Below are 27,460 nucleotides of genomic sequence, written 5' to 3' on the forward strand. Positions count from 1 at the left end.
AGTGCCATGCAGATATAACCTGCAAGGTTCTGACACCAGCACAGCCTTTGCTCCACTGGACTCCCCAGAGGAACAGCAGCTGCTTCTACTTCCACGGATCTGCGGAGGAAGAATTCACCCCTTTCCTACAGGACTCCCCTGCTCCAACAGAACCACGCCTGACACTCCAGGAGGACTGCAGCCCCTTTCCAACTGGACTGCTACCAACACCCTGACCCACAGGGTGTCAGGTTGTGTTCTGACTCTGTTAGTGTTGTTCTGGTGTATTGCATTGTTTTATTTTATCATTTTATATTTTTTTCCCTTCCCTATTAAAGAACTGTTATTTCCTGCTCCCACATTTATTGCCTGAGAGCCCTTTATTCATACCAATTAAGAGGGGTGGGGAGGGTTTGAATTCTCCATTTCAGGGGAGGTTCCTGTCTCGTTTAACACGCACCGGTCTTTCCAAACCAAGACACCATGCTATAAAAGGGTAGGCAATGTGATTAAATCCAAGGCCATGTGATTAAAGCCAAGGCCATGCTACAATAGGGTAGGCTATGCAATAATATCCTAGGCCATGCGATAATGTCTTAGGCCATGCTATAATAGGGTAGGCCATGCGATAATGTCTTAGGCCATGCTATAATAGGGTAGGCCATGAGATAATATCCTAGGCCATGCTATAATAGGGTAGGCCATGTGATAATATCCTAGGCCATGCTATAATAGGGTAGGCCATGTAATAATATCCTAGGCCATGCTATAATAGGGTAGGCCATGTAATAATATCCTAGGCCATGGTATAATATCCTGGGCCATGTGATAATATCCTAGGCCATGCTCTAATAGGGTAGGCCATGTGATAATATCCTAGGCCATGCTATAATAGGGTAGGCCATGCTATAATAGGGTAGGCCATGGTATAATATCCTAGGCCATGCTCTAATAGGGTAGGCCATGTAATAATATCCTAGGCCATGCTATAACAGGGTAGGCCATGCTATAACAGGGTAGGCCATGTGATAATATCCTAGGCCATGCTCTAATAGGGTAGGCCATGTGATAATATCCTAGGCCATGCTATAATATCCTAGGCCATGCTATAATATCCTAGGCCATGCTATAATAAGGGAGGCCATGCGATAATATCCTAGGCCATGCGATAATAAGGGAGGCCATGCGATAATATCCTAGGCCATGCTATAATAGGGTAGGCCATGTAATAATATCCTAGGCCATGGTATAATAGGGTAGGCCATGTAATAATATCCTAGGCCATGTGATAATATCCTAGGCCATGCGATAATATCCTAGGCCATGCTATAATAGGGTAGGCCATGTAATAATATCCTAGGCCATGTGATAATATCCTAGGCCATGCGATAATATCCTAGGCCATGCTATAATAGGGTAGGCCATGTGATAATATCCTAGGCCATGCTATAATAGGGTAGGCCATGTGATAATATCCTAGGCCATGCTATAATATGGGAGGCCATGTGATAATATCCTAGGCCATGCTATAATACGGGAGGCCATGTAATAATATCCTAGGCCATGGGATAATATCCTAGGCCATGCTGTAATAGGGTAGGCCATGCTATAATAGGGTAGGCCAAGTAATATTATCCTAGGCCATGCTATAATAGGGTAGGCCATGTAATAATATCCTAGGCCATGCTATAATAGGGTAGGCCATGTAATAATATCCTAGGCCATGCTATAATAGGGTAGGCCATGTGATAATATCCTAGGCCATGCTATAATAGGGTAGGCCATGTAATAATATTGTAGGCCATGCTATAATAGGGTAGGCCATCCTATAATAGGGTAGGCCATGCTATAATAGGGTAGGCCATGTAATAATATCCTAGGCCATGTGATAATATCCTAGGCCATGCTATAATAGGGTAGGCCATGTGATAATGTCCTAGGCCATGCTATAATACGGGAGGCCATGCTATAATAGGGGAGGCCATGCTATAATAGGGTAGGCCATGTAATAATATCCATGGCCATGCTATAATAGCCTAGGCCATGCTATAATAGGGTAGGCCATGTGATAATATCCCAGGCCATGCTATAATAGGGTAGGCCATGCTATAATAGGGTAGGCCATGTGATAATATCCTAGGCCATGCTATAATAGGGTAGACCATGTGATAATGTCCTAGGCCATGCTATAATACAGGAGGCCATGCTATAATAGGGTAGGCCATGTAATAATATCCATGGCCATGCTATAATAGGGTAGGCCATGTGATAATGTCCTAGGCCATGCTATAATAGGGTAGGCCAAGTGATAATATCCAAGGCCATGCGATAATAGGGTAGGCAATGCAATAATATCCTAGGCCATGCTATTATAGTGTAGGCCATGTGATAATATCCTAGGCCATGCTATAATAGGGTAGGCCATGTGATAATATCCCAGGCCATGCTATAATAGGGTAGGCCATGTAATAATATCCTAGGCCATGCTATAATAGGGTAGTCCATGTGATAATATCCTAGGCCATGCTATAATAGGGTAGGCCATGTGATAATGTCCTAGGCCATGCTATAATACGGGAGGCCATGCTATAATAGGGGAGGCCATGCTATAATAAGGTAGGCCATGCTATAATATCCATGGCCATGCTATAATAGGCTAGGCCATGCTATAATAGGGTAGGCCATGTGATAATGTCCTAGGCCATGCTATAATAGGGTAGGCCATGTGATAATATCCTCGGCCATGCTATAACAAGGGAGGCCATGTGATAATGTCCTAGGCCATGCTATAATACAGGAGGCCATGCTATAATAGGGTAGGCCATGTAATAATATCCATGGCCATGCTATAATAGGGTAGGCCATGTGATAATGTCCTAGGCCATGCTATAATAGGGTAGGCCAAGTGATAATATCCAAGGCCATGCGATAATAGGGTAGGCAATGCAATAATATCCTAGGCCATGCTATTATAGTGTAGGCCATGTGATAATATCCTAGGCCATGCTATAATAGGGTAGGCCATGTGATAATATCCCAGGCCATGCTATAATAGGGTAGGCCATGCTATAATAGGGTAGGCCATGTAATAATATCCTAGGCCATGCTATAATAGGGTAGTCCATGTGATAATATCCTAGGCCATGCTATAATAGGGTAGGCCATGTGATAATGTCCTAGGCCATGCTATAATACGGGAGGCCATGCTATAATAGGGGAGGCCATGCTATAATAAGGTAGGCCATGTAATAATATCCATGGCCATGCTATAATATCCATGGCCATGCTATAATAGGCTAGGCCATGCTATAATAGGGTAGGCCATGTGATAATGTCCTAGGCCATGCTATAATAGGGTAGCCCATGTGATAATATCCTAGGCCATGTGATAATATCCTAGGCCATGCTATAATAGGGTAGGCCATGCTATAATAGGGTAGGCCATGTGATAATATCCTAGGCCATGTGATAATATCCTAGGCCATGCTATAAGAAGGGGGTCCATGCGATAATATCCTAGGCCATGCTATAATAGGGTAGCCCATGTGATAATATCCTAGGCCATGCTATAATAGGGTAGGCCATGCTATAATAGGGTAGGCCATGTAATAATATCCTAGGCCATGCTATAATAGGGTAGGCCATGTGATAATATCCTCGGCCATGCTATAACAAGGGAGGCCATGCGATAATATCCTAGGCCATGCTATAATAGGGTAGGCCATGTAATAATATCCTAGGCCATGCTATAATAGGGTAGGCCATGTGATAACATCATAAGCCATGCTATAATAGGGTAGGCCATGTGATAATATCCTAGGCCATGTTATAATAGGGTAGGCCCTGTGATAATATCCTAGGCTATGCTATAATAGGGTAGGTCATGCTATAATAGGGGAGGCCATGCTATAATAGGGTAGGCCTTGCTATAATATCCGAGGCCATGCTATAAGAGGGAAGGCCATTTGATAATGTCCTAGGCCATGCTCTAAGAGGGTAGGCCGTGCTATAATAGGGTAGGCCATTTCATAATATCCTAGGCCATGCTATAATAGGGTAGGCCATGTTATAATATCCTAGGCCATGCTATAATATCCTCGGCCATGTGATAATAAGGGAGGCCATGCGATAATATGCTATGCCATGCGATAATAGGGTAGGCCATGTAATAATATCATAAGCCATGGTATAATTGGGTAGGCCATGTGATAATATCCTAGGCCATGTTATAATAGGCTAGGCCATGCTATAATAGGGTAGGCTATGCTATAATAGGGTAGATCATGTAATAATATCATAAGCCATCCTATAATAGGGTAGGCCTTGTGATAATATCCTAGGCCATGCTCTAATAGGGTAGGCCATGTGATAATATCCTAGGCCATGCTATAATAGAGTAGGCCATGCTATAATAGAGTAGGCCATGTGATAATTTTCCCCAACAGCATCATTAGCTCACCCCTCACAGGCCTTTGTCCTCTGCAGGATCAGCCTGAACTCACACTGCCTGGCACACAGCTCTGCAGCTGGGACCTGCCCTCCTGGCCTTCTGCAAGTGCTTCAACCTTTTCCTTGTGCTGATTGCAGGATGCTGTGTGCAGTGCTGCTGCTGAGCACTTTAGCTTGTGGCTGATGTGGTGTGGTACAATCTGTGAGTTCTTTATTTTAATATATTATTGTGAGATAGATATATATATATAAATCATTAAAATATATAATATTTATATTTATATATAAATATATTATATTATATTATATTATATTATATTATATTATATTATATTATATTATATTATATTATATTATATTATATTATATTATATTATATTATATTCACATTTTTATATAATATATATTATATATACCATTTTATAGATAAAATTATATATATTATAGATATAATTATATATACAATTATTATTATTAATATGCAAAATAATTCCTATTTTAAAATAGAATTTATATATAATTAATATATTAAAATATTATATACTAATATTTACTTATATATTTATAAATATATATAAAATTTAATTATACTTTGTTAAGTATACATGTGGGCTGCATGAGGAACAAGGCAGGCTTGCCTGGGTCCTGAGCTGGGGAAACCCTTCATTTTTACCATCCTGATGGCTTTAAGCATCACAGGTACACAAACATCCCTGTGTGATTCAGGAAGCAAAATCTCATGCTGGAGACAACATTTCAATGCTGGACAGGGTTTATCTATCTCTGTGCATCAGTTTGTCAAGTAGAGATGATGTGAGAGGTTGGAAACTCGTGGAGCAGCTCAGGAAAGCTGGTTTCTAAACCAAATTTTTGGGCTCTGAGTACACCTGGATAAGATCTTAGTGCCTTAGGGGATCCCCATATGTCAGGGATCTACATGTGACCTTCCTCCTGACATTCCTGCTGAGAGCAGGTGATTCCTGAAGCCTGGATAGATGCTCAGACATTCTCTGGCAGCAGCAGCAGCAGCACCCACCAGCTCTCCTTTTGTGTGAGACAAACTGCTCGGCAAGGTAAGAAGGTCATGGGGCATTGGGAGGAGATGGGAAAAGCCAGCCTGATCATTAGGATACAGGGGATGGTCTTGGAGAGATCTGCTGATCCCACAGGACGGTAGGACACAGCTGAGCAGTTTTTGGAGCTGTTTCCTTTTTCTGTTAAAAAATTTTACTTGAAGTTCCTGGCTAATCTCTAGGCCCTTTCTCTTGTAAATTTTAATTAAAAAAGAGTAAGTAGGTAAGTGGGTCTCTGACATGATCCCTTATTAAATTCACTCTCAGACTTGCCATGATTCAATCAGAAATATTTAATGAGGCTGTACCTGATGGGAGCTCATTCCCTTAAGGCTGGGTCAATATTTGAGGCTGGCACAGGCACTGGGGAGGTGGGGTCCCTGCAAAGCCAGCACTAATCCTGTCTGGCATCACAGGAGCTCAGAGGATGCTGTCTGTGCCAGCTTGTCATGGGTGTCTGGGCTGCTGCTGCTAATGGAGCTCTGAATTACTCTGGAGGATTGCTGGGTGAGCTTTGGCTGGTGCTGGGCCACTGCTGACTCCAGGAGAGAGCCTGTTTCTCCTTTAAAAATGGGATTTAAGTAAGTGCCACGATTTCCACCCCCTTTAGTCTTACACCCCCTCAGCAAGTGAAACCATACCTGTTTGTGGTGAGTAAATGTTGGATGGCAGCTGTCCTGTAGAGGCTGCTGCAGGGAAGCTGGGGTTTGATCCCGCCGTGCCATTCTCCCTGCACACCAAAATGCAAAAGGCCAAAAGCCAGGGCCAGACTGCAAGAGGTCTGCTGATGCTCCCTGTAAAGCCAGCTGGCTTCTTCACCTTCAAGCCCCCCTGCAATCTTGTAGCCATATTTTCTGAATAACTCTGATATTTTCTGAAAAATCCTTCCCTTAGGATTTTTCCTCCTGAGAAGCTGAGAGGCCTCAGGAACTAAATGCAAACAATGATTGTTTGCTGCTGTGGAATGCCACAGGTGGATCTGGGATTGGTGTCATGTGATTGTTTCTAATTAATGGCCAATCTCAGTCCAGCTGGCTCAGACTGGGTCAGTCCAAGCCTTTGTTATTCTTTCCTTTTCTATTCTTAGCTAAGCCTTCTGATGAAATACTTTCTTCTGTTCTTTTAGTATAGTTTTAATATAATATATATCATAAAATAATAAATCAAGCCTTCTGAAACATGGATTCAACTTTCTCATCTCTTCCCTCATCCTGGGACCCCAGCGAACACCGCCACAAGGAAATTAATTTGATTCATACCTGAGACATCTTACATAAGCATTCAGGCCAGCTTCTCCATTGATCTGAGGTAATTTTTTTTTCCCTTTTAAAATCTGTCACTTTACTTCTCTCTTACTGGAAATCAACATGCCCACTAGCATATTGTGGTAGTGTGGTAGTCAGGAACACTCAGGAGCTTTTGTGGGGTTCTGTGTCTCCGAAGCAAGAAATGTGGAGGTAGTTGAATGAGAAACTTGCTAAGGGAAATGGTTTGTAGCAGGAAATTTCCCTCCAGAAGAATATGGAATTCTTCTGGGGACACTTCAGGCCCCATGGTGGGCTGGCTGCAGTTGGAGGACGGCACTGGAATGACTAAAAAAGCAGCAATTTTATCAGCTGGAGCTGATACAGGGGCGTTCTGAAGCAGCTATAGGCAATGGGGCAGCGATGCTGGGCAAGGACAAAAGCAGTGCACAAAACCATCCCCCCAAATGGAGTTATCTGGGGAATCCTGGGCTCAGAGGCTGACAGGACACTAAGGAGCTCAGTGGCAGGTTTGTGTCAAAGAGCCAGCTCGGAGAGGCCAGGGAGTGGGAGCTGCCCAGGAATCTGTGCTGCAGCTACAGTGCCTCCCAAGCTGCCTGTGGGAGTGGAGCCACCAAGGGAGGTTTCACACACGTGTCTGCTTTGGTGTCCGTTCTGTAAAGGACTCAGCTGCTTTCTTTCATAACTTTTTTCTTTCCTTCCCAGCTAAAGCCCATCCCTCAGACTGCAGCAGGCAGTGAGCCTGCACACAGTTGCTATCTAGTGGCCAGAGGAAGGCAGTGGAAGGTTTTCCACTGCTGGTTCTGGGCAAGAGGACTGCTGCAGAGATACAGGCAGGAATCTGTTACGTGTCTTCATGTAAATTCTCAGGGTTACTGCTGTTTTGCAGTGGGTTAGATCTCTGAAAATTGTTTTTCTTGAAGCTGGAATCGCAACTGTTTAAGCTATAGTTCACTGGAGTTCTAGTGTACAGCTAAGGATTTGTAGTAACTACTGGTATTGGGGATTTGATGCACTTAAATCTACTGGGAAGCAGAGCAGGGACAAGCCCCATCACTGAGAAAACCACTGGTACCATAATATACTCAACATTTTATTATAAAACCCTCTAAAGCGCCACTTTATAGGTCACAGTTACAACAAAGGAAATGCCTTGAGTTAGGAAAACAATGGGGACACAGAGACATGGTTCAACGTTTCTTGTTTGGGGGAAGTGTGTCCTTCAGGACTTGCCCATGTTTACCATTCCCTCATGGAGACATCCCAGCAGGAGCACTGAAGCTGCTGGGCAGTGAGGGGGAAAGCAGAGCTGCTCCTGCCCATGGCTGTCCCAGTGAAATGTCTGGATAACTCCGGGAGGATGGCAGCGGGGGCATGGCGCTACACGGATAGTCAGGTACAGAGAGGGGCTCTTGAGCTCTTCATGGGCCAAAACAAAACCTTCGTGGAGTCTGTGGCCTTCTGGTGCTCTGGAGAAGGAAATCCCCAGGGTCCTGAACCAGAAGGGTCAGCAGTTTATTTGCATGATTTTTTCCTATGTGCAAAACTTTGCACAGAGCCAACCTGCCAGCCGAGGCTCCAGAGGCCTGGCACTAGCAATTCCTCCATCTGCACCACAGTGGGAACTAAAGAGTTTAAAAAAATGGGAGCACAGTCACCTTTCTTGCTTCCATGATACCCTGACCAAGGGTTTTGTTGCACCCTGGCTCTGTGGTGGGGGCAAGCAAGCCCAGACCCTGTCAGGACATCCTCACTCACCGCAGGGGCAGCACCAGCTCTGGGGATCACAGCCCGTGCTCCCACGGCTGTTTGGCCATTGTGTGAAGAGAGATCAGCCCTTCAGAGCTGGTCTCAGCCTGCCAAATATGTTCAAGGGTGAGGAAGGTACAACATTTTTCCTGTCTGCCTTCCCTTGGCTTTGGTGCAGCCACAGGGCCCCATGGATAACGCAACCTGGGAAGTGGGGCTGCTTTAACTTGGCAGGGCTGGAAAACAGCTCCAGCCCCATCCAGTCAGCCCAGTTCCTGAGCCTGGGCTCTGAAGGGCCACCAGAGGAGACAGGGAGAGGTGTCTCCAGGCCATCACACGTGTCAGCAGGTTACAGGGACGGGAGGAGTGCATAGATTTCTGCCAACCCACTGCCACCCTTCAAATTTCAATGTCTCTAAGTTTAGCTGTTCCAAATCTCCAGCCCCTTTCATCAGAAAGCTTGGCTAGGGTAGAGAGGGTGGGCTTTGTGGGCCACACTGCCAGGGCCCAAAGGCTGTATTAATGATCAGGAAATGAGGGTGACAGCACCAAGAGGTCCAGCAGAGCCCTGGCAGTGCAGCCTTACTGCAGGGCAGGCTGCTCAGCCCTGCAGTGCGGAGGGACACGGGGACAGAGGGATGGCTTCAGCTGCAGCTCTGTGAGGATCAGGCACCACCACAGCTGGGGCAGCAGCACAGGCACGGCTTTACCTCCCCCCTTTTGGGAAAGGGGATCCCTGAAGGATGCACAGGGATCCAGCTGAGCAACCCCTCCAATATTACTTTTTTATTTATTTTCTTTTTTTGTTCCTTTTTTTTTTTTTTTTTTAAGAACAAACTCCTCAGGGGAAGTAAGACCTTCAAGAAAGTTAACTCAATGTGCCTGGCAGGTTTTCTTTGCTCAGAGCTCTTGGTGCTGCCAGTCTGTAACACAGCTTACAGCATGAGAAGGTGAGCAGCTCAACATTCTAGCAAACCTGCAGCTGGTAGGAGATGCTGGCATGCACCAGGACAATGATTGAAAACTGCCCTGGACAGGCTGCTGTGTGCTTCTCATTCATGTCTGAAGAATTGCTCACATGTGGGACAGCCCTTGACTGAAGGCTGGATGAAAGTGATGACTGGCACCAAGACAGGTTGACAACTTTATCAGGACAGGTACAAACTCACCAGGCTGAGGAAGAGCAGAGGTTCCTTCTGAATCCACTACAGTCACTACTATAGAAACCTTAATAACTCATTGATAACCCTTCAGAGTAGAAATACACAAAACACCCCCTATGTACAGTAACGTTCTTGTTTACATCAGCTGGGTTAGGACTTTGATGGAAGGATTGCCACTGGCTGTTATTGTTTTAGCTACACGGTTGGGATTGGTCTGGAAAGAGCAGGTTCACGTGGGATAACTGGGATAACTCCTATCAGCAGCTGTGGCTCCAGCGCTGCGTCGGAGCCGTGGGCACCACGTGGAGGAGGCACTTGGTGTGTGGTGGTGCTCAACACCCGACCTCCACTGACAGATGGTTGAATCCCCTGGGCCAAGCGTGGGCAATTCGAGTCTTTAGTCCATCTCTGAACAATGTGCTTCTAACTAGCTCCCTTTTTCTCCCATTCCTGCCAAGGAATAAAGGCAAATCAGTCAAAATGCAAAGCAGGCAAGCGTGACGTGCATGGGATCAGCATGACTGTCTGGTCCCCAAGTGGTTTTGGCTGCAGGGTGGGTCAGGGATATTTTAAGTTATAAACAATGCATGTATTTATTCATTTAAATTGTAGGCAAGGCAAACACAGGTGAAAAGACTGGAGGAAAATCAGGCTGTTGTGTCTGAATTGTTTTGGTCAGGGGTGTTTCTCAGACATAGGAAGCCCACCCACATCCCATCCCACACAGCCAGTTTGCTCCACTGCCAGAAGGGAAGAGCAGAGGCTGTCCCAGATGGATTTTTGTGCTGTGCCTCACCTTAGCTTTCTGTAGGACTGTTCCCTTCCCCGTGACCATAACAGATAAGGGCCGGTTTTTTAAAGCCGTGGCTGAATTGACCGGTGAGTTCTCTGTGCTGTTTGCTGGACTGGCACTTTTTGCCTGAACCTACAATAAAAATCAGAGAAATGGTTATGACTACAGACTCCTGAGAGAGACTGCTGCCTTTTCCCACCATCTCCTAGTCACAGTGTCATCCCATTTGCATGGAGGTGCATTTTTTCAGTGACATGCCAATTTCAAAAAACACCAGGGGAGTTTGTGGTGTGTTTGGGTTTTGAGGACTCTAGAATTAGATATAGAGCAGGGTGCAGGTGCTGGAGATCTCCATTTCATGGGAAACAAGTTCCCAAGAAGGAATTTAGATGCCTGAATCTCCTCCTGCAAAAACCATCCCTTAGCTCAGCCAAGCACAGAAGGAGCTGAATCCAGACCTGCATGGCTCTGGAGGGTGTTGCTCAAGGTCCCACAGGAAAATACAACCACTCTCCTGAGCCCCATCCACCTTTCACTTCCCCATTACTGCTGCTGCCTGATTAGATTATTATTACATTATGTATATGATATATAATAGTCAATACAGACATTTTAGCTATACATTCATACAAAATGGCATATTACACTAATGATGCTATTATTAATTACATTTTTAAGCAGGCTGAGACTGTGTGACTGCCTAGCTGCCAGAAAGCTGCTCTGCATCCCAGGGGTGCCCCACATACCCGTGGGGCTGTGTTCTCCAGGTGTGTGGTGTCCACTGCTGTGCCCAGTGTCACCGGGCCAGACTCTGCCTTCCTCAGGTTCTCCTTCACCTCCACCAGGCTCAGCTCCAGGTCCACCCTCTGGCTTTCCTTCCTTTTGCATTCTTCATCTATCTCCTTCAGCCTCTGCTCCAGGCTCTTGTCTGTGTAGGAAGAGGAATCTTGGTGCCTTGCTGGGAACCTGGGGAGCTCCTGAGGGGAGCAGGGGTTTTATCCCAAGAGGGACTGTGGCTCTTGCTCTAGTGCAATCTGGGTTACATGGTTTGGCTCAAAGCACCAGGTTCCCCCCATCTCTTCTGGTCCCAGAAGGGCCAGGTCCATTGCCCCCTCTTTCTCCAGAGCCCCACCTCGGCTCAATTCCACACATCCCACCTGTGCTGCCACCAAGCATTTCCTTCAGCTCCCTCCTCTCCTTGCGCAGCTGGGTGAGCTGGGCTCGGATTTCATCCTTCTCCCTCTCCAGCCGCTCCTTCTCCTCCGTGAACCTTTTCACCTCTGCCTCTGTCCTGTTCTTGCCCAGCTTGGTTTCCACTGCTCCTGCTGGAAACACAGCCCACCAACAACAAGCTCAGCCAGGGGAAAAAAAGCAGGAGGGAGAAAACCTTTCCAGGTGCTTGAGAAGAAAACAAGGGAAGGTCTGAAAAGCCACCAGCCACTAGAGTCAGCACACAGATCTCGGGACTGTAGCTGGTCACACTGACCCCAAGATGCGTTAGAAAGTCTCTTTTCCCAGCCTGGCAGTCGAAGAAGGAGTCAGAACTCCTCAGTTCTCGGTCTCAAGGTTGTTTATTGTTTCCTATCTATAAAATTCTTTCTCCGACCCGCTGAGGTCTGTCTGGCAGGTTGGGTTGAGGCACACTGCCCACCTCAGAGCTGGTGTTGTCTTGTTATACTAAAAACTATGTGTACACTCTTTACAATAACTTCCCAATACCTGTCACCTATGTTAGACAGTGAGCTTCTACTCTAAACCAATCTAAAAGTGCCAACATCACCCAGAAGATGGAGGCCAGGAAGAAGAAGGAAAAAGGACAAGGCACGCCCAAATTCCTCCATCTTGGGACCCCGAGCCCCCATTCTAAAAACCTCAAAAATCAATTTTTCACCCCATGACAAATTAACTATTATTCTACTTCAACTCTTTTGACTTTTAAGTCTTATATAAAGGTTGATAATTGTTTTTTCCAAGGGCTAAATCAAAGGCACAGGTGTCTTGGGCTGTGTGCCAAGGTCTCTGAGCCCCCTGGGCATGGCTCAAGCCCTCCAGGGTAGCCAGAGGAATTTCCTGGGTTCCCACACACAGGCTGCTGGAGAGCAGAGGCACGTCGAATCACAGGCACCCCCTCTCTTTAGTCACCCCTGGGCCCCCGGAGCAGCACACCCACCTGGCAGTGGCATCTTGGGCCGGTGTGCAGGCACCAGCTGGGGACTGCCCGCCGGAGTCAGGCCCGCTGGCACCTCGGGGGACACGCTGCCCTGCTGCTGGCTCTGCCCCTTGGCAGCGGGCACCCGCGGCACAGCCTCCTCGGGCTCCGGCCTCTCCACGAGCTTCTGGGGAGGAAACCAAGGGGGATGGTGAGGGGTGGGGAAGGGCTCAGGGGTTAAGTCTGGCCTGGCATCATGGTTTGGACAGTACCTGCTCCGAGGTCTCTGCTGCCTTAGCACAGGGCTCAGCTTCCTTAGCCTCAGGTGGGCTCTCTGCCTTGCTGGCAGCCCTTTCTAGAGATGGGGAGCTGAGGGGGGAGGACTGGCATGACATCTTGCCAGCACAGTGCAGCAAGGACTTCACTGGGGTGAGATCCAGATACACTCTGTCTTGATCCCCCTCCAGTTTGCTCTCACTCTTGGGTGCTTCTTCCTGCAAAAGAAACCATCTGCTGCAACTGGAAGTACAGGAAACATCTCGCTGCAGAGCTGCACTATCTCAGGCAGTCTGGAGTATTTTCCAAAAGTCTTAGAGGAACTAAAATGCCAGTCTCTGAGTCATTCCACAGAGACCTTTTTCAAGTACTGAAGGAAAGGCCCCTCCTGTTTTCCTTCAATAGGTCTCTGATAGCAGCAACAGCCCCATGCAAGGATATCACACTGTTGTACATCCAGCAACCCCTGCCACATTCTTTGCCTTTCCTAAGGTGACAGTCCCATTCCCAGCAGGACCCATTGCTCCTGTCCTTTCACACAGGACTTGCTCTTACAGGCATAGAAAGGAATTTTTGAAAGGCTAGGCTCCAAAAAGCCCACTATCACCAAATAAGCCATGCTGTTTGCTGATGAAAACTGTAGAATTTTATCCCAGCTGCCTGAGAATCCCTGCTGCCCCTTCCTGGAAACCTCTCTCCCATTCCTTAGCAACTCCTCCCCATACTTGCTTCTGCTCCATTGCAAAGGCCAGGATCTCCCCAGGGGCTGGAATCCCCCCTTTCCCTGCTGGAGACTCCCCGTGGGCAGATGTTTGCTGTGGTGCCCCAGAGCTCCCTGCAGCAGGGCAGCTGTCTCACCACAGGCAGCTCTGGCAGATCCACGTCGTCGTAGAGCTCGTCCTGCTGCACCCTGCCCTTGGGCAGGCTGTCGATGTAGGCGTTGGGCTCCGAGTATTTCCTCTGCATCAGCCTGTCAACAGGACACCCCATCAGGGGGACTGGAGCTGCTGCATGGCTCTGCACTTTGAGACATCTGAGAACACCAGTGCTGAGGTCTGGGCAAGGCCAGGCAGCCAGATGCAGCAGGGGAGAAGGCAGAGCCATGCAGAGCAGTGGGGTCACTGCTGCTGCTGCTGCTGCCCCGTAAGCAGCACCCACCAGAGCGGGGCTGTACGTGCCCTGGGCTCTCTCCTTTCTCAGCCACAGCAGCACAGCCACCCTGCCCCAGTGGCATGATGCACTGGGTGGATGAGAGCCCAACCTGCTTTTGCCACAGCCCCATGGCAAGCTGCAGCTCAGGCCAGACGCACTCTGGTGGGACAGGAAGCCCTCTCCTGTCCCAAAAGAAAGTGACTGAGCTGGAGCTGTGAATTCACCACCTATTTCCACGGCAGCCAACCTCCCACAAGTGGAGAGCCCCCTGCTCTGGCTTGCTTTCCCTCCACCAGCCCCAACCCATTACCAGTGACATACAAGAAGGAATTCTTGGCAGCGCTCACAATGCAGGAAACCCTGTCAGCATCCACGTAATCGTAGGTAAATTCCTCTGGGTCTGTTTTCGAGCCTGACTCCGACAAGAGGAGGCCCAGCCAGTGGCCCATCTCCTCTGAGGACTTTGCCTGCAGGGGGATCAGACAGACAGGACAGGTTGCAGCAGTGTTTTCTCTGCACTCACAGGGCTGATGCTGGCTTAGGTTGTGCAGGGAAGCACGCTGGCAATCCCCTGGGTATTTATAGTAAAACTTAAAAGTAGGCTCTTAAAGGTGCCTTAAAAGTACAGCTCTGTGTATGGACTGATTCAAAAATTTGGCAGCTACATAAATGCAGCTCTGCTCCTTCCTAAAATTTCTAGTCAATCTGCATTTTCCTTTCAGTGGTGATCAACTCAGCTGTCTACAGGAGTAAGAGAAGTCTCTGGGGCTGGAGATGCTGGCAGGGAGCAGCTGTGGGTGAGGAAAGCCTGCGGGTTTTATTTTGCACCAGCAGAGTGCAGCAATGCCATTGCCAGAACAGAGGCAAGGAGACCCTGCCAGGTCCCAGGGCACAAACCCCTTCCACGGTTCTTTGCAGAGGAGAAGGGAAGGGTTCAGAGCATCAGAGTCCGTTGCTTTAACATGGTCAGGACCCAATTCCCTGCTGCAGTGAGCAGTCTGGCATTCTGCAACACGAAGAGTTAAATTCTGTGCCGTAAAGTCAGCTCTAGCAAACAGCCACATGCACCTCCCAGTGCAGGGGACTGCACCTAAATCAAGAAGTTGGCTGATGTAGCCACTTTTTGCACTGATTTGAGGAGTCAGAGCAGAAACCACAAAGTAAAATTCAGGGCAAGTGAATATATATAAATACACTTTCCAAACTGGAAAGTATATTTTAAGCTTTCAGTCTGTTTTATTTAGCAGAGACTTCAGTCCTTGGGAAGCCTGCCAGCCAGCCAGTCCGTACATTGAGTCTGACATTGAGTCTGACATCCCAACAAAATACAGATTCTTCCATTCACAAAATGTAAATTTTCCCAGCACCTCTTCTTCACATCTGTAATTGGGCAAAATTTGTGAGATACACACAGACCCTGAGTCAGAAACAACAAAAACATCTTCCAATTTCATGGTATGCCCTCAAAGTCAGTTGTTTAGCTATAAATATTCCACCCACTGGAAAAATACAGGAAATTGCTCACATTGTCCACCTCCTACTATAACCATGCTGTCATCAGAGAGAAGTAAGATTAGAGATAAACAGTCCTGGATGCAGGCAAAGGAAAGTAACAGATGGAGATGAATTCACTTGCACTTTCAGGGGCAGACCTGTGATAGGCTTACTTGGGATGCGTGCCCCATCGCTTTGGGGCTCTGCTGTCAAAACATGAAGCTCTCTGTTCCTCCTCACCACAGCTTTAAATCCCTGAAGTGGCACTGTCCTCATCTAACATTACCCATCTGCAATGCACCCTGCAGAACTTAATTATCCAAGGTTATCCTGCAGTGGGGGGAGAGATGGGAATCTCGAGAGGACCCCTGTCCCACCCTAAGATGAGAGGTGAAGGCTGAGAGCTGCCAGCAGCACACACAGCCTGCATTACCAGCGAGGGGGGACACAATTCCAGGTGACCACAGCCAGATGAACCAAAGCCCTGCTCTTCAGGTTCTGTTTGGTTGAACCAACGTTCCTCTGGAGGAATTCATTGGCATTTAGACCTCCTAAGGTTCCCGAGCTGGTGATTTTAAGCAGAGCTTTCTCTGAGATGGACCCCCTACCTCCAGAACAAGGCGTTCCTCCCCGTTGTGCAGGATGCGGAAGGAGTAAAGATGGTCAGGGCTGGGCTCTGGGATGATCTCACAGCCTGCCAGACTCAGGGGCTGCTGAGCCAGCTTGCTTCTGTTCCTGTCCTGGTAGAAATGGAGGTGCCCATCTTTTATCTGACACCACCGTGACTTCCACTGGCTGTTCACCAGCACATTCAGGTAACCTGCAAGGAATCACAGCTCATTAGACACATTTTCCATTTAATCCAGGTTGATCTGTGTGACAGCCTGGGGATGTCTAAGGGGCAGGTTATGAAATCACCACACAACACAAAGTCACGGGCACCAATAAAGAGCAAAAGCACAAAGACAAGCTTTCCTATCTACATAAAACAGGGTGAAAAGGCTTTTCAAGGTCAAAATGAGACCCTTGAAATTCAGGATAGCTTTGGAGCAGCAAGCTGGCTGCAGCTGCTTGGACAAAGTTGGTCCCAGGTGGTAAATACAAGCTGACCCTCAACTCTCCCTGCAGGCTCCCACACCCTGGGCAGCACAAATGCCCTGTGTGTGCATGTCTGGTGTTACCCACCCTTCCTCTTGGGTCACCCTGAGAGCCACAGGCACCACAATCTGCATTTGGGCAGGACCCCCTGGCACAGGCCCATTGGAGGAGGATGATGCCCAGTGCTCATCCTGCCCTGCACACTGAGATCCAGCCCTGAGGCCAATCCCTGCAGAGGGACTCATGCTCCACTTACTTGAAGTCTCCAGGGATCTCTCTGGGCTATCCAGGGAGCTGGACTTCTTCCTCCCAAGGTTCATCAGGTTGCTCAGTTTCAGGCCAGTTGTGCCCTTCTTCTTAACTACCAGAAATGAAAAAGACCTGTGTGGCTTCCCCAGCTCCCAGCCTGCTTCCCACCTCACACACATCCCTTGCAGAGTGCAAACCTGCACCTCAGGGACAGGCTGGAGAAGTCCAGAGCCCAGGGAGTTCAGGAGCAAGATGGCACCAGTAAGATCAGTTAGGGAGCTGTGGAAGATGCCAGTCTGCCCTGCTTTACAAGTGGGTTGGCTCTGACCAAAGGCCAGTGACTGCAGGAGCAGTGGGAGGTGCTTGCACAGCCCTTGCTGGGTGCTTACCAACCTCCCTTCACTTTCCTACGCCACAAACAATTTAATTAAGAACCATTACCCATTAAAATTTACTGTATTCAAGTCCTTTCCTCTCTAAAACAGGGACACAAGGTGGGAGGGCAAAAGTGTCTAAAGAACCTCTTCAACACTCTCCTACTGAGCACATCAGTCAGTGTGTGAATAGGCCTGTGGAACCAACAGGTAATCCTGGTAAGAATACCAAACTCCCAGGCAAGGAATGCACACACAGCTTTCATCAGGTCTGCTGGAGGTGGCAGTGGCAGCAGCCACAGAAGGGTCAAGGGCCCATTTTCCCTGTCACTCCCAGGGCAAGGTTTTACCATCTTTTACAGCCTCAGCAGTCTCCGTGTGGCCGTCGGTGCTGCTCCCGCTCTCAGAGGCTGCAGAGTATCTCTCAGACACCTCCACCTGTCAACAAGCACCAGGCACAGGCTCCACAGATGCAGGTGACCCATTCTTCCAGCCAGAATGTGCTGCAAGGACCTTTTTCCCCTTCTCCCGTATCCTGAGGTCCCACTCTCTCTGTAGCAGATGCTTTCACCCAGCCATCCTCAGCCAGCTCACTCACACTGTGCCCTTCCCACTGCTCCTGAACATGCCCCACCCCAGCTGGGCTCACCTCTGAGGAGACACAGGGACACCAGGTGCCACCCCATGGCACCCTGCAGCCTGGCTGGTGGGGGCATTTGACAGTCCCTGCAGGGGACATGGGCAGAGGAACCAGCCAGGTGCCCAAACAGGTCAATTTTGGGTGTCCACCAGAGACTTAGGAAAGTCTCTTTGTCCTCCCACTGTTTTGAAACAAGCTGCTCCCAGGGGAGTGTCACCTAAACCTGGACTAGAGATAGCCCAAGCCCAGGCATCCAAGTGTCTGTGTCCCTCCCAAAGCTCTTGGAGAACACAACCATCCCACTGGAGGAGATAGCAGTTCCTGCCCTAGACAGTGGGTAGCCAAATGCTGAGTTAGTCTGGGAGGGAAGATATGGCAACAAAATTAGGATGCAAAGGAAAATTAAGACAGTTCCAAGAATGCTCCTTTTCAGCAGCACAGAGGTCTGGTGACACTCATATGAGTCCTTGCTTACTCAAAATTAAGGCACTACACTACTGTCTACTGGAGGAACAGGGCTGGAAAGCCTAAGTGCTGTAGAGACAAGAGGTACCTTTGGGTAGCTGAGACGCTGCGAGTCTGGGATGTACTGGTTGCCTTCACTGCCTCCTTCACAGAGCAGACCACTGGTCTCTTGGATTACCTGTGCAGAAGGGGAAGCCAAAGCCTGTGAGAGAGCTGCAGCAACAGGATCAATTCATCTCCCCCAGCTAGGACAGGCAAAACCACATCAGCCTGGCAGCCTGGTTTGCTGTCCCTCTGACCCTGGGGACTGTCCTGGTGCTGCACCAGGCGTCCAGCAGCAATTGCTGGATCCGAGTCCCTGGGAGAGGCTGCCAGCAAAGGCAGCCCTGGCTCTCACAGCCCCGAGGCTGTCCTGGGCTCCAGGAGGCTCCAGGCAGGGGAAGGGCTGGATTTACGCCTGCCCTCAGCCAATTCCTGCTGGGGACCCAGCCCAGACATCTCCCCCACCACAGCAGCGGGGCTGGGAGGTCCCCACGTGGCCTCCAGCACAGTGAAGGCAGCAGGGAGTGCAGGAAGAATCCATGGCAGGACATGAAAATGAAGTGGTATATTTGTATAAAGGCTTGCAGGGAGGAAGGGAGCCAGAGCATGCAAGGACAGGGCTGAGAGAAGATCTGCTCTCCCAGCAAAGCATGGGAGCACCAGTGGGACAAATCCTGAAGGTGTCACTGACCCTGAGCCACTGCTCCGCCTGGTCTTTGCTCTGCAGCCCCAGCACGATGACATCAGCGTTCGTGGGGATGATCTTCAGCTTGTGCTCCTTCTTCCTCACTTGCTTTTCCTTGTGGATGACTGTGCAGCCCAGCAAGTTCACGTCCAGCTGGGGGTTGTGGTCCTTGGAGCTCTTGTAGCACTGGGGGACGAAGACAGGAGCGGGTGAGAGGCAGAGGAGGAACCTTCCTGCTCACTGGCAGGAACTGAGCCCCACAAGTGATGCATTAGGTCATGCAGCCACGTGCATTACGTGCACTGAACACAAGAAGGTCCTGCAGTTCCACCCAGTCTGCACAGACTACACACAGGAGACCCCTGATGTGCAGGTACACATACATCTGACTGCATGCATGCATGGTCTGAAATACCTTCTACTGACCCAGGATCAAGTGTGTGCTTAGCCTCTGGGGTAGGTATCCCTTCTGCTCAACCACCTCAAAAAGTTTCCCCAAAAAGTATCCCTTGACATTTTGGGGGATTGGGATTTTGGTCACAAATATGTCCTTATGCCCCCTTCACAAATATGTCCCATGCCCACGTTCCTTCTAAAAAAGAAACAAGAGCCCCAAATCTCCAGGACGTGGCTCTTGAAGCATTGCTTCTAGGGGTACTTTGTTTTTTGCCAGCTCATTAACATGGTTTGAGGTCCCACTTCCTTCCTCAGCTCATAAAACCAGATTGCTTTAGACAGAGAGTAGAGGATCTGCTCACCAGCAGCCTGGTGTCCTTGATAACACACAGCTGTTTTGCCCACTGTCCCAGCCACTTCTTTCTCCACAGGAAGGCACAGATGCGGGCGTCCTTCATCAGCTCAATGGTGGCCTCAGGGGACGGCCACTGATGGGTTGCTGACTTGCCTTTGCTGCTCTCTTCCTCATCATAAGATTCGTAGGAACTACTAACAGCTTCACCGTCTTCTACAGCAAAAGCAAAGCTCTGTCATTAAATCCATTTTTAGAATAACTCTGAGTCAAATGCTTCCCTCAGCCATGCTCACACATGCACAAGCTTCCAGTGCAGGGATGTGTCTTTTGAGGCTCTTCTACAGGAGGATAATTAACTGGGAAATTATCTTCACAGATCCTTTTTTCTTTCTAGCCCAATATGAATCTCATTGCAGTATTTTGTGCCTAATGGCCTCTGTTAGCAAACACTCAAAAGACACTTCTTGGTTGACCACAAATCTGAGAACATTCCCTCAGACATTTCCTGATGTTTGCTGCTTTCCCCCCAAAGATGCTTTTACTACTTTCCACTTCAAGCCAAACACACACAATTTTAAAGGCAGCAGCAAGCTACAATCAGCCCTTGTCCTCTAAATGCCAGAAGTAAAAATGGTATTTGCAAGGCCATGCAGCAAGCAATGATCTATTGTATTTCAGATGTCATTCACTTTCCCCTTCTGGTCTAACAGGTCTCTCTCTACTCAGCATCTAAGGGACAGCAAGGGGCTTTGAAGTAATACACTGTTGCAGCACCAAAAATTAGTCATAAGTGGCAAATGTGAGGAGCAGTAACAACATTTTTTATGTTCATTTTTAAATGGATTGCTATCTTACTAGGGTGAGTTGGAATTTTCAATACTCAGCTCTGAGGCATTGCAGAATTTTGGAGTTTTCACCTGATCAGTGGTACCAGGCTTCTCAAAAACACTGAAAATGTTCTCCCTGACTGCAGAGGGATTTGCAATGCTCGGCTGGCATTTAGAGCTCTGTCACAACATAAGCTCACAGAGCAATATGGTAAGATTAGGGCAACATTTGTGTAGGGTTTGGCATTCTTGTCCTACCAAACAGCATGGAGGAATATTGTTAAGTTTCTCTCACTGGAACTTAATCTAATTTGGATTCTCACCAAATCCTACTATCTACATAAAAATAACATTATCAGATTGGTACAAATGCAAAGAAGGAAAGCAGCCAGAAAAGGGAAAGAAAAAGGCATTAGGAGCTTCACTGAAGAACGTTTCAGTTGGGTTTATTTGTTCTTTAAATAAGGAACTGAGATGCAGTAACAAAGCTACACTTCTATCCCCAGTGAAATTCCACACTACAACCTCCCTCAAGTAATCAAAACTTCACCAACTAAGCAAACTTTTTAAAAAGCAATTACTCCCTTTCAAAGTCTCTGAATGGAGCACATCTCCGTGCCCTCAATGTACCAAACTGCCCATCTTTTATGGGAAACCTCAGTGCATTCCCACTATGCAGACCTCGTCCACAGGCAGAAATTCAGATGGAGTAACAGTGCAGGTTTTTCTCAGCCCTGCAAACACCAAGGAGCTGAACCTCTGCACTGCTACAGGACCCTTCCACGTGCAGCAGCAAGGATGCCTAAGGGAACCTCATCTTCCCAAACTCCCTCCTTTTCCACATGGGCCCTCTGGCTCTTTTGGAAGTCTCTGGTGCCCCACCTAAGCAGCAGGTCTCAGGCTGCCACCTTACTCCTGAGAAGCCCTGGATGCTCTTCTGTGCATCAACCACAACCCCAAGTGTGGTTCCTCATGAGGTGAGCTCCTCCCTGCTTGAAGAGCTGCTGGCCTGGTGACACTGCTACAGCCTCACGAAGGAAAGGCATTCACCAGGCTGTGATCTGCCAGATGGGGACAAGCCTTGCCTGGTGGCTTGTGACAGCCCTGTGGTCACTACTAAGGCTCACTCAGTCCCAAATCGTACAGCTCAGGCACTGGTGGCAGCCACAGTGCTGGATGCCTTCATCTAAAGCCACCTCTGCTTTCCTGTGGGTCTTCCCAGATGATCTCAATCAATGCCACGAGGCAGGAAGCTCAGAGCATCTTATATTCCCACTCTGCCCAGTGGAGCACCTTCAATCCTTCACCAAACAGCCATTTCCAGCATTACCACCCATTATCAGCTCCACACCAGTGACAGAACCAGAATAAAGGGGAATAAAGGCTAGGGGAGTTCTCTTCATTGCCATCCTGAGCACAGGGAAAGCCACATAAAATAATGCTTTGTGCAAAACAGACAGGGAGAGGTGGTTATCCTCCATGCACGTAGCAGGCAAGTCCAGGGGAAATACCTGATAATCTTTGCTAAAACTGAGCTTTTGGGGGGTATTTTTGGGTTGTTTTGCTGTTGTTGTTGTTTAAAAAAGGCACTTCAGGTTTGGAAAGCATGCCATACCCATAGTTATTGTGGCATAAATAACGCCCTCAGTAACCTGCAACCCTGGCCTGGGTCCAGCCGCAGCAAGCCTACCAAAAAGACCTGCACAGTCAAAAAGAAAGAGAAAGGGAGAGAAGGAGAGAAAGCAACAGATAAGCAAATGCAGAGAACAAGGGCATCAATCCCCTCGGCCAGTCAGGCTGTCCCATCCCTGCAGGCTGAGATTTCATAGAGGGACAGCGTTTTCAACCCATCCCCTCAAACAAGGCAATTCCCTCTACAACAGAATCATCGCAATTAAGAGCAGCCAGGGCTGATGAGCTGTTTCAGCCAGAACAGTGATGGCTCAGCTGGCAGCCACGCCGCTCCTCTCTCTCCCGGTTCCACTCCGCTCCTTATCGCACCCTCCAATTATGCAAAGGCTGCTGATAAGGCTTTAACACATTTCAGCCCAAGAGGGAAGGGAAGCAGCAGCCTCTGCTGGAGCTGGAAAACGAAAGGCAGAGCATCCCCAGCGGAGGGGTGGGAGTGCTGATGAAAGATGGACCCCGAGACCCAGCGGAGTCGGCCGCTTGCTTGGTTTTAATTAATTCACCCGCGGTCTGCTGCAGTGTCTCACAGTCCCACCTCTGACGGTGCACGAAAGCTCTATCTCCTCAGCCCATCTGGAGGCTTGCTTTGATGTCCTTTCTTGGCAGTGCACCCACTTATTTTAGTCGTGTTCCTATTTTTGTCTGACTTCACTACGCCCATTTGTTTGGGGACACATGGGTGTCTTCCAAGGCTCATGCTGTAACACTGTCAGAAACTATCACAGACTTCTCACAAGGGCTCACAGCCACAGGACGAGGGGAAATGGATGCAAACTGAGTGTAGCTTTAGCTTGGATTTCAGGAAAAAATTCTTGACTGCAAACATGATGAGGAACTGGCACAGGTTGCTCAGAGGGACTGGGGATGCCCCAGCCCTGGGAGTGCTCAAGGCAAGGCTGCTGGAGCTCTGAGCAGCCTGGTCAAGTGAAAGGTGCTCCTGTACATGGCAGGGGGGTTGGAACGATGTCACCCTGTTTTTTTAAGATTTTCTAAGCCTTCTGATGTTAACATTTTTGTAGCGAACTTTCTCACACACTTTCTGTTAATAACTCATTATTTTGCCTTCTTTTATGGAGGAGGAGAAATTGGATGGACTGTTAGTTTGTCCAGTGTCATTGGAGAGGTGGCACTGCCACCCTCCAATCCACTGTCACTTTTAAAAAGCTATAAATGTTGGGAGTCAGAAAATAAACTCCCCTTTTTCTCTTCACCTTAGAAACAACTGTGTGCGCCTGTGGTTTTTTTGTGTCCTATAGTGACAGAACGAGATGGTTTTTAAAATCCATTCCAACCCAGGCCATTCTATGATTCTATGAAAAGACCACCAGCAGCTTCCTGGACTGCCACCCCCTCCCTACCCAGCTTGTGGGGAAAGGCACAGAGGGCTGGGGGGTTACTGGGGCCAGGCTTCAGCATCTTTGGCTAGGGCAGAGCCAGGCATGTCCACACTGCCCTTGAGCAACAGCAGCCCCACCAAGGTCCCAGACCATCTGCTAGCAGTGAGCACCACTGTGCAGGACAGGTACAAATATTGCTGACCCCTGCTAGGGCACAGGGTGGGGCAGGGGGCAGGGATGGGGGGGACCTGCAGGAATGCCCCCATGCTGCAGCCTGATCTCCTGAGGCCAAGCAGGGCACCAGCATCACTGCCCAGCTCCCCTCTGCACAGCACAGCACAGCACACTTCACCTTCTCCTGAGCCCCTGCAGCCCCTCCTGCTCCACATCTGTCCCTCCTGCTCCACATCTGTCCCTGCTCCTCCTGCTGGCTCACCCCCCCAGGAACCCCCTCCAAGGTGAGGCTGCCAAAGAGCACAGAGACTCTCACTATCATTCCTTCCTTCCTTCCTGCTCACACAAAGCAGGCTTGTGTAGAAGGGATGTGGTGGGGTCTGCAGAGGTGCTGAGCAATCACAGGATGCAGAGGCACCACACTCCTGGTGCTGGGGAATCACTGGGATCCTCTGCCCCATCCCTGCTGCTTTCAGAGGCTCCTATCCCCACTGTGACCGTGCTCAGGCAAACCCAGAGCCTGCTGGTGTGACAGCTGGTCCCAGCAGCCACAGAGAGCCTCCCAGAGCTGCCCCCCTTGGACAGTGCCCCCATCGTTTGTGCTTTTCTCTTTTAGCACAGCTCTGATCTCTCATTTCCTTGGGCACCTGACTGACCTACATTTGGGGGGGTGGTGGGTGTATTTGCATCTCAGAGCAGCAGGTTACCAAGGAAAAGCAGAGGTGGAAGCTGGGTGTGCACTTATCATTCCTGCCAGGCACGTCTCTGATCCGAGGGCGAGTTCTGGAGCTGCCTGGATAACACAAGCTGGGGATCCCATGGATCCATGGCTGTACTCCAGCTAATCTCTGCTTGCCTTGACTCTTGCCACTTAGCTCTGCCCATGCCACACACCCTGCTGCAGCAAGGCTGATGAGCAGAGATCTGCAGTGGGGTGATAGGATCTGTCTCATGTGGGCTTAAATGGATTAGAAAGCGATGACAAGATCAGCTCTGCTATCAGATCACAGGAAGGCAATCTCAGTGGAGGCTGTTCAACAAAAGGATGCAGGAATTCAGTGTAAAAAGTGAGAATGTGGGGGCTCAGCATGCAGCAGCCTCCTCCCAGAGGGGTGGGGAGCCCAGAGGGGACAGGCAAGGGTGGCACTGCTCCAGGACATGGCTTGGTGCTGTCCCAGGCAGTGAGGGTGTGTGCAAGGGAACCCACAGGCTCTCCCCTCACACCAAGTGTGGCTTTCTAATCAAGTTTACAGATGGTTAAACTGCCTCAAGAGACAGAGCTGAATAAAGAGCCAATTATAAAAATGGTTATCACTCCTAGCAGACCAGCAGAGCCGTGGATTTTGAGCCCCAAGGGGACAATTAGAGCACTAGGACACGAACACAAGCCACCACAGCTTCACCACTCAGTCCTGAATAGAAACTTGTGTTTGGCTGCAGCCTATCTGCCAGAAAACCACCAAAACAAAGAGGACCCACAACGGTTTCTAACATTTTACACTGACAATATATCGACCCAAACATATTACTGACTTCTACAGGAAAGTTAAAAATTGGAGCAATTCAGAAGTCTTTCTTTACAGCTAGCATTAGGTCTGTAATATCAAGGGTGATGAGCAGCAGAAAACGAATTTGTCCCAAAAGCTGTAGGAAATATCTGTGCTTTCATTGACTGATTCTCATGAATCTCAAGTCACCATCTCCCCCACGAAGCCCCTCCCAAGGGTTAGCTGGGATATACCATTTACTGAGATGTCATAGGGCTCAGCCTCTTCGTAATATCCCTCTGGGGACTCAATCTTGGGGACTGCTGGTTGCTTTGTTTCGAGAATCTGCAGAATAAACACATAAAAGAAACATGATTTAAGGTAAAAACAGATCCACCAAAACAATGGGACATCCTTTCCCCCCTTTTTTAGCATTCAAGTGCACCCCAGTGGATGAAATCTTTTAGATGTGGTACAGTTAGCTCAAATATAAATTGAAATTACTGCATAATGGCATCATAAAGGTTACTTTTTTCCCGTGTTGCTGAAAGCCCTGGGAAGATCAGCTTATAGCAGCAATTGCAACCATCAGCCTTATCCTGAACTGAGATTTCTGCCTGCTGCACTGACCCCCCCTAAGCTGCCCATGGCAACTGGGGATGGTCCTCTGTGCTATGGGTTATCTTATCAGGGAACCAGAAGGGAGGACAATGGGTGCAACCCTGGCTTCACCCTAAAAAAACAACCTGAGCAGTCTCTGGTTGTGTCTCCAAGCCTCTGACTGACAGAAACTAACAACAAAATCTCTCTGCCTTAGGAACTATATTGGGAATCTTTAATTGTGCTCTTAACAAAAAATGAAGGAAATGGATAAACAACACCAATGGAAAATAAGCCTTTGAAAAGAGTCCAAGTGCTGGAAAATCCCTGTGGCGCCTGCCAAACCCTTCCCTAAGCACAGGCAAGGGCTGGCAGGAAAAACATGCCTTGATCCTTTAGAAACATCAATACATGAGGGGGGAAAAAAAGTGAAGAAACAAACTTTTTACTTTTCAGGTAATTCCCAGAGATGTTGGACACGAGACAGCAGAGCAGCAGCACGAACAGATCAGAGCACAGAGTTTATGTTCCTCCCAAACACCTGGAGCCCATCTCCCACCCTGACCTGAGAGCAGCATTCCCTGTTCCCCAGCGAGGTGTCCCAGCTGACAGCAGGATGCTCTGTCCTGCCACGCTCCAGCTGCCCTGCCTGAGGCTGTGCAAACCCTGAGAGGATGCCCAGGGTTAAACCCCACTCTCCCAGGAGGAGAGGTCACAAATCCTGCACTGGGCCAGCCCACAATTGCCCCTGGGGAAGAGGGGCCAGCTGTGCACCAGCAATGCAGAGCAGCCCAAGGCAGGACCAGCCCCTTTGCAGGCCATGCCAACACCATCAAATGCAGGTGCAAAGCTGCCCATCCTGCCCTGGATGTTTCCACCAGCAGCTGCTGGTGCTGGGAAGCAGAAAGGAAGCTTTGAAGGAAGAGATTTTCTGGCCAACATCTGCCCACAAAGGGAAGCTGCTGGGCCAGTGGGAGTGAGGAACCCTGGCCACACCAAAGTCACACGTCTGCTCCCACTTGGACGGGCTGCCCGTGCCTCTGCCAACCTCCCCAACTTCCCCAGAGTTAAAATTCCTCATGTGGGTCTGCCAGATGCTGTGAGCAGCCTGAACTTTCCTTCCAGAGACACGTAGAACACTGCTGGAAAACACTCGCCCTCCAAACACTTAAAAGGTTTAGGAACTTCTTGTCCTAATGTGTTGCATTAAAGAAACAAAAACAAACCCAAGTCACTCCAGGGCTTTACTTAATCCCTTCCCTGGCTAGGAAATGTGTCTGTAATTGCCATCTGTGGTGGCCTCCTGCGTGCAGCCAGCTCACTTTGTGCTGTGACCATAAAGAAATTGCCTACACAAAGAAATGCTGTGGGTTTTTTTAACACCATCCCACAGCTGACAGGGAAGGGGCTGCTCTGTTTGGTTTCCTACAGACCATGAGGTTTCCTACAGGGTGCACCTTGGTTGACCAGAAGGTATTTGTTTTGTCTCCTCTTTCCCTG

The 27,460-nt window shown here is 48.8% G+C and overlaps 1 protein-coding gene across 2 annotated transcripts in view; it reads right to left on the reverse strand.

Annotated features, from left to right (window-relative positions):
- Window positions 1–7,885: 7,885 nt before the first annotated feature.
- The window catches only part of AFAP1L2 (actin filament associated protein 1 like 2), a 65,783-nt gene continuing 46,208 nt past the window's right edge, over window positions 7,886–27,460 (reverse strand). For both annotated transcript variants that reach the window (XM_084210357.1, XM_084210358.1), the window contains exons 5-19: window positions 25,615–25,705; window positions 19,854–20,059; window positions 19,102–19,281; window positions 18,457–18,546; window positions 17,614–17,701; window positions 16,897–17,001; window positions 16,151–16,362; window positions 14,370–14,515; window positions 13,755–13,866; window positions 12,893–13,114; window positions 12,642–12,807; window positions 11,629–11,796; window positions 11,218–11,399; window positions 10,475–10,603; window positions 7,886–10,128 (exon numbers count right to left, since the gene is read on the reverse strand). In XM_084210357.1, the coding sequence (XP_084066483.1) occupies window positions 10,102–10,128; window positions 10,475–10,603; window positions 11,218–11,399; window positions 11,629–11,796; window positions 12,642–12,807; window positions 12,893–13,114; window positions 13,755–13,866; window positions 14,370–14,515; window positions 16,151–16,362; window positions 16,897–17,001; window positions 17,614–17,701; window positions 18,457–18,546; window positions 19,102–19,281; window positions 19,854–20,059; window positions 25,615–25,705 (2,124 nt within the window). In that variant the 3' untranslated portion in view covers window positions 7,886–10,101. The remainder of the gene's footprint in view (window positions 10,129–10,474; window positions 10,604–11,217; window positions 11,400–11,628; window positions 11,797–12,641; window positions 12,808–12,892; window positions 13,115–13,754; window positions 13,867–14,369; window positions 14,516–16,150; window positions 16,363–16,896; window positions 17,002–17,613; window positions 17,702–18,456; window positions 18,547–19,101; window positions 19,282–19,853; window positions 20,060–25,614; window positions 25,706–27,460) is intronic.

Source organism: Fringilla coelebs (assembly GCF_963513975.1).
Source record: "Fringilla coelebs genome assembly, chromosome: 8".
NCBI classification, from domain to species: Eukaryota; Metazoa; Chordata; class Aves; order Passeriformes; family Fringillidae; genus Fringilla; species Fringilla coelebs.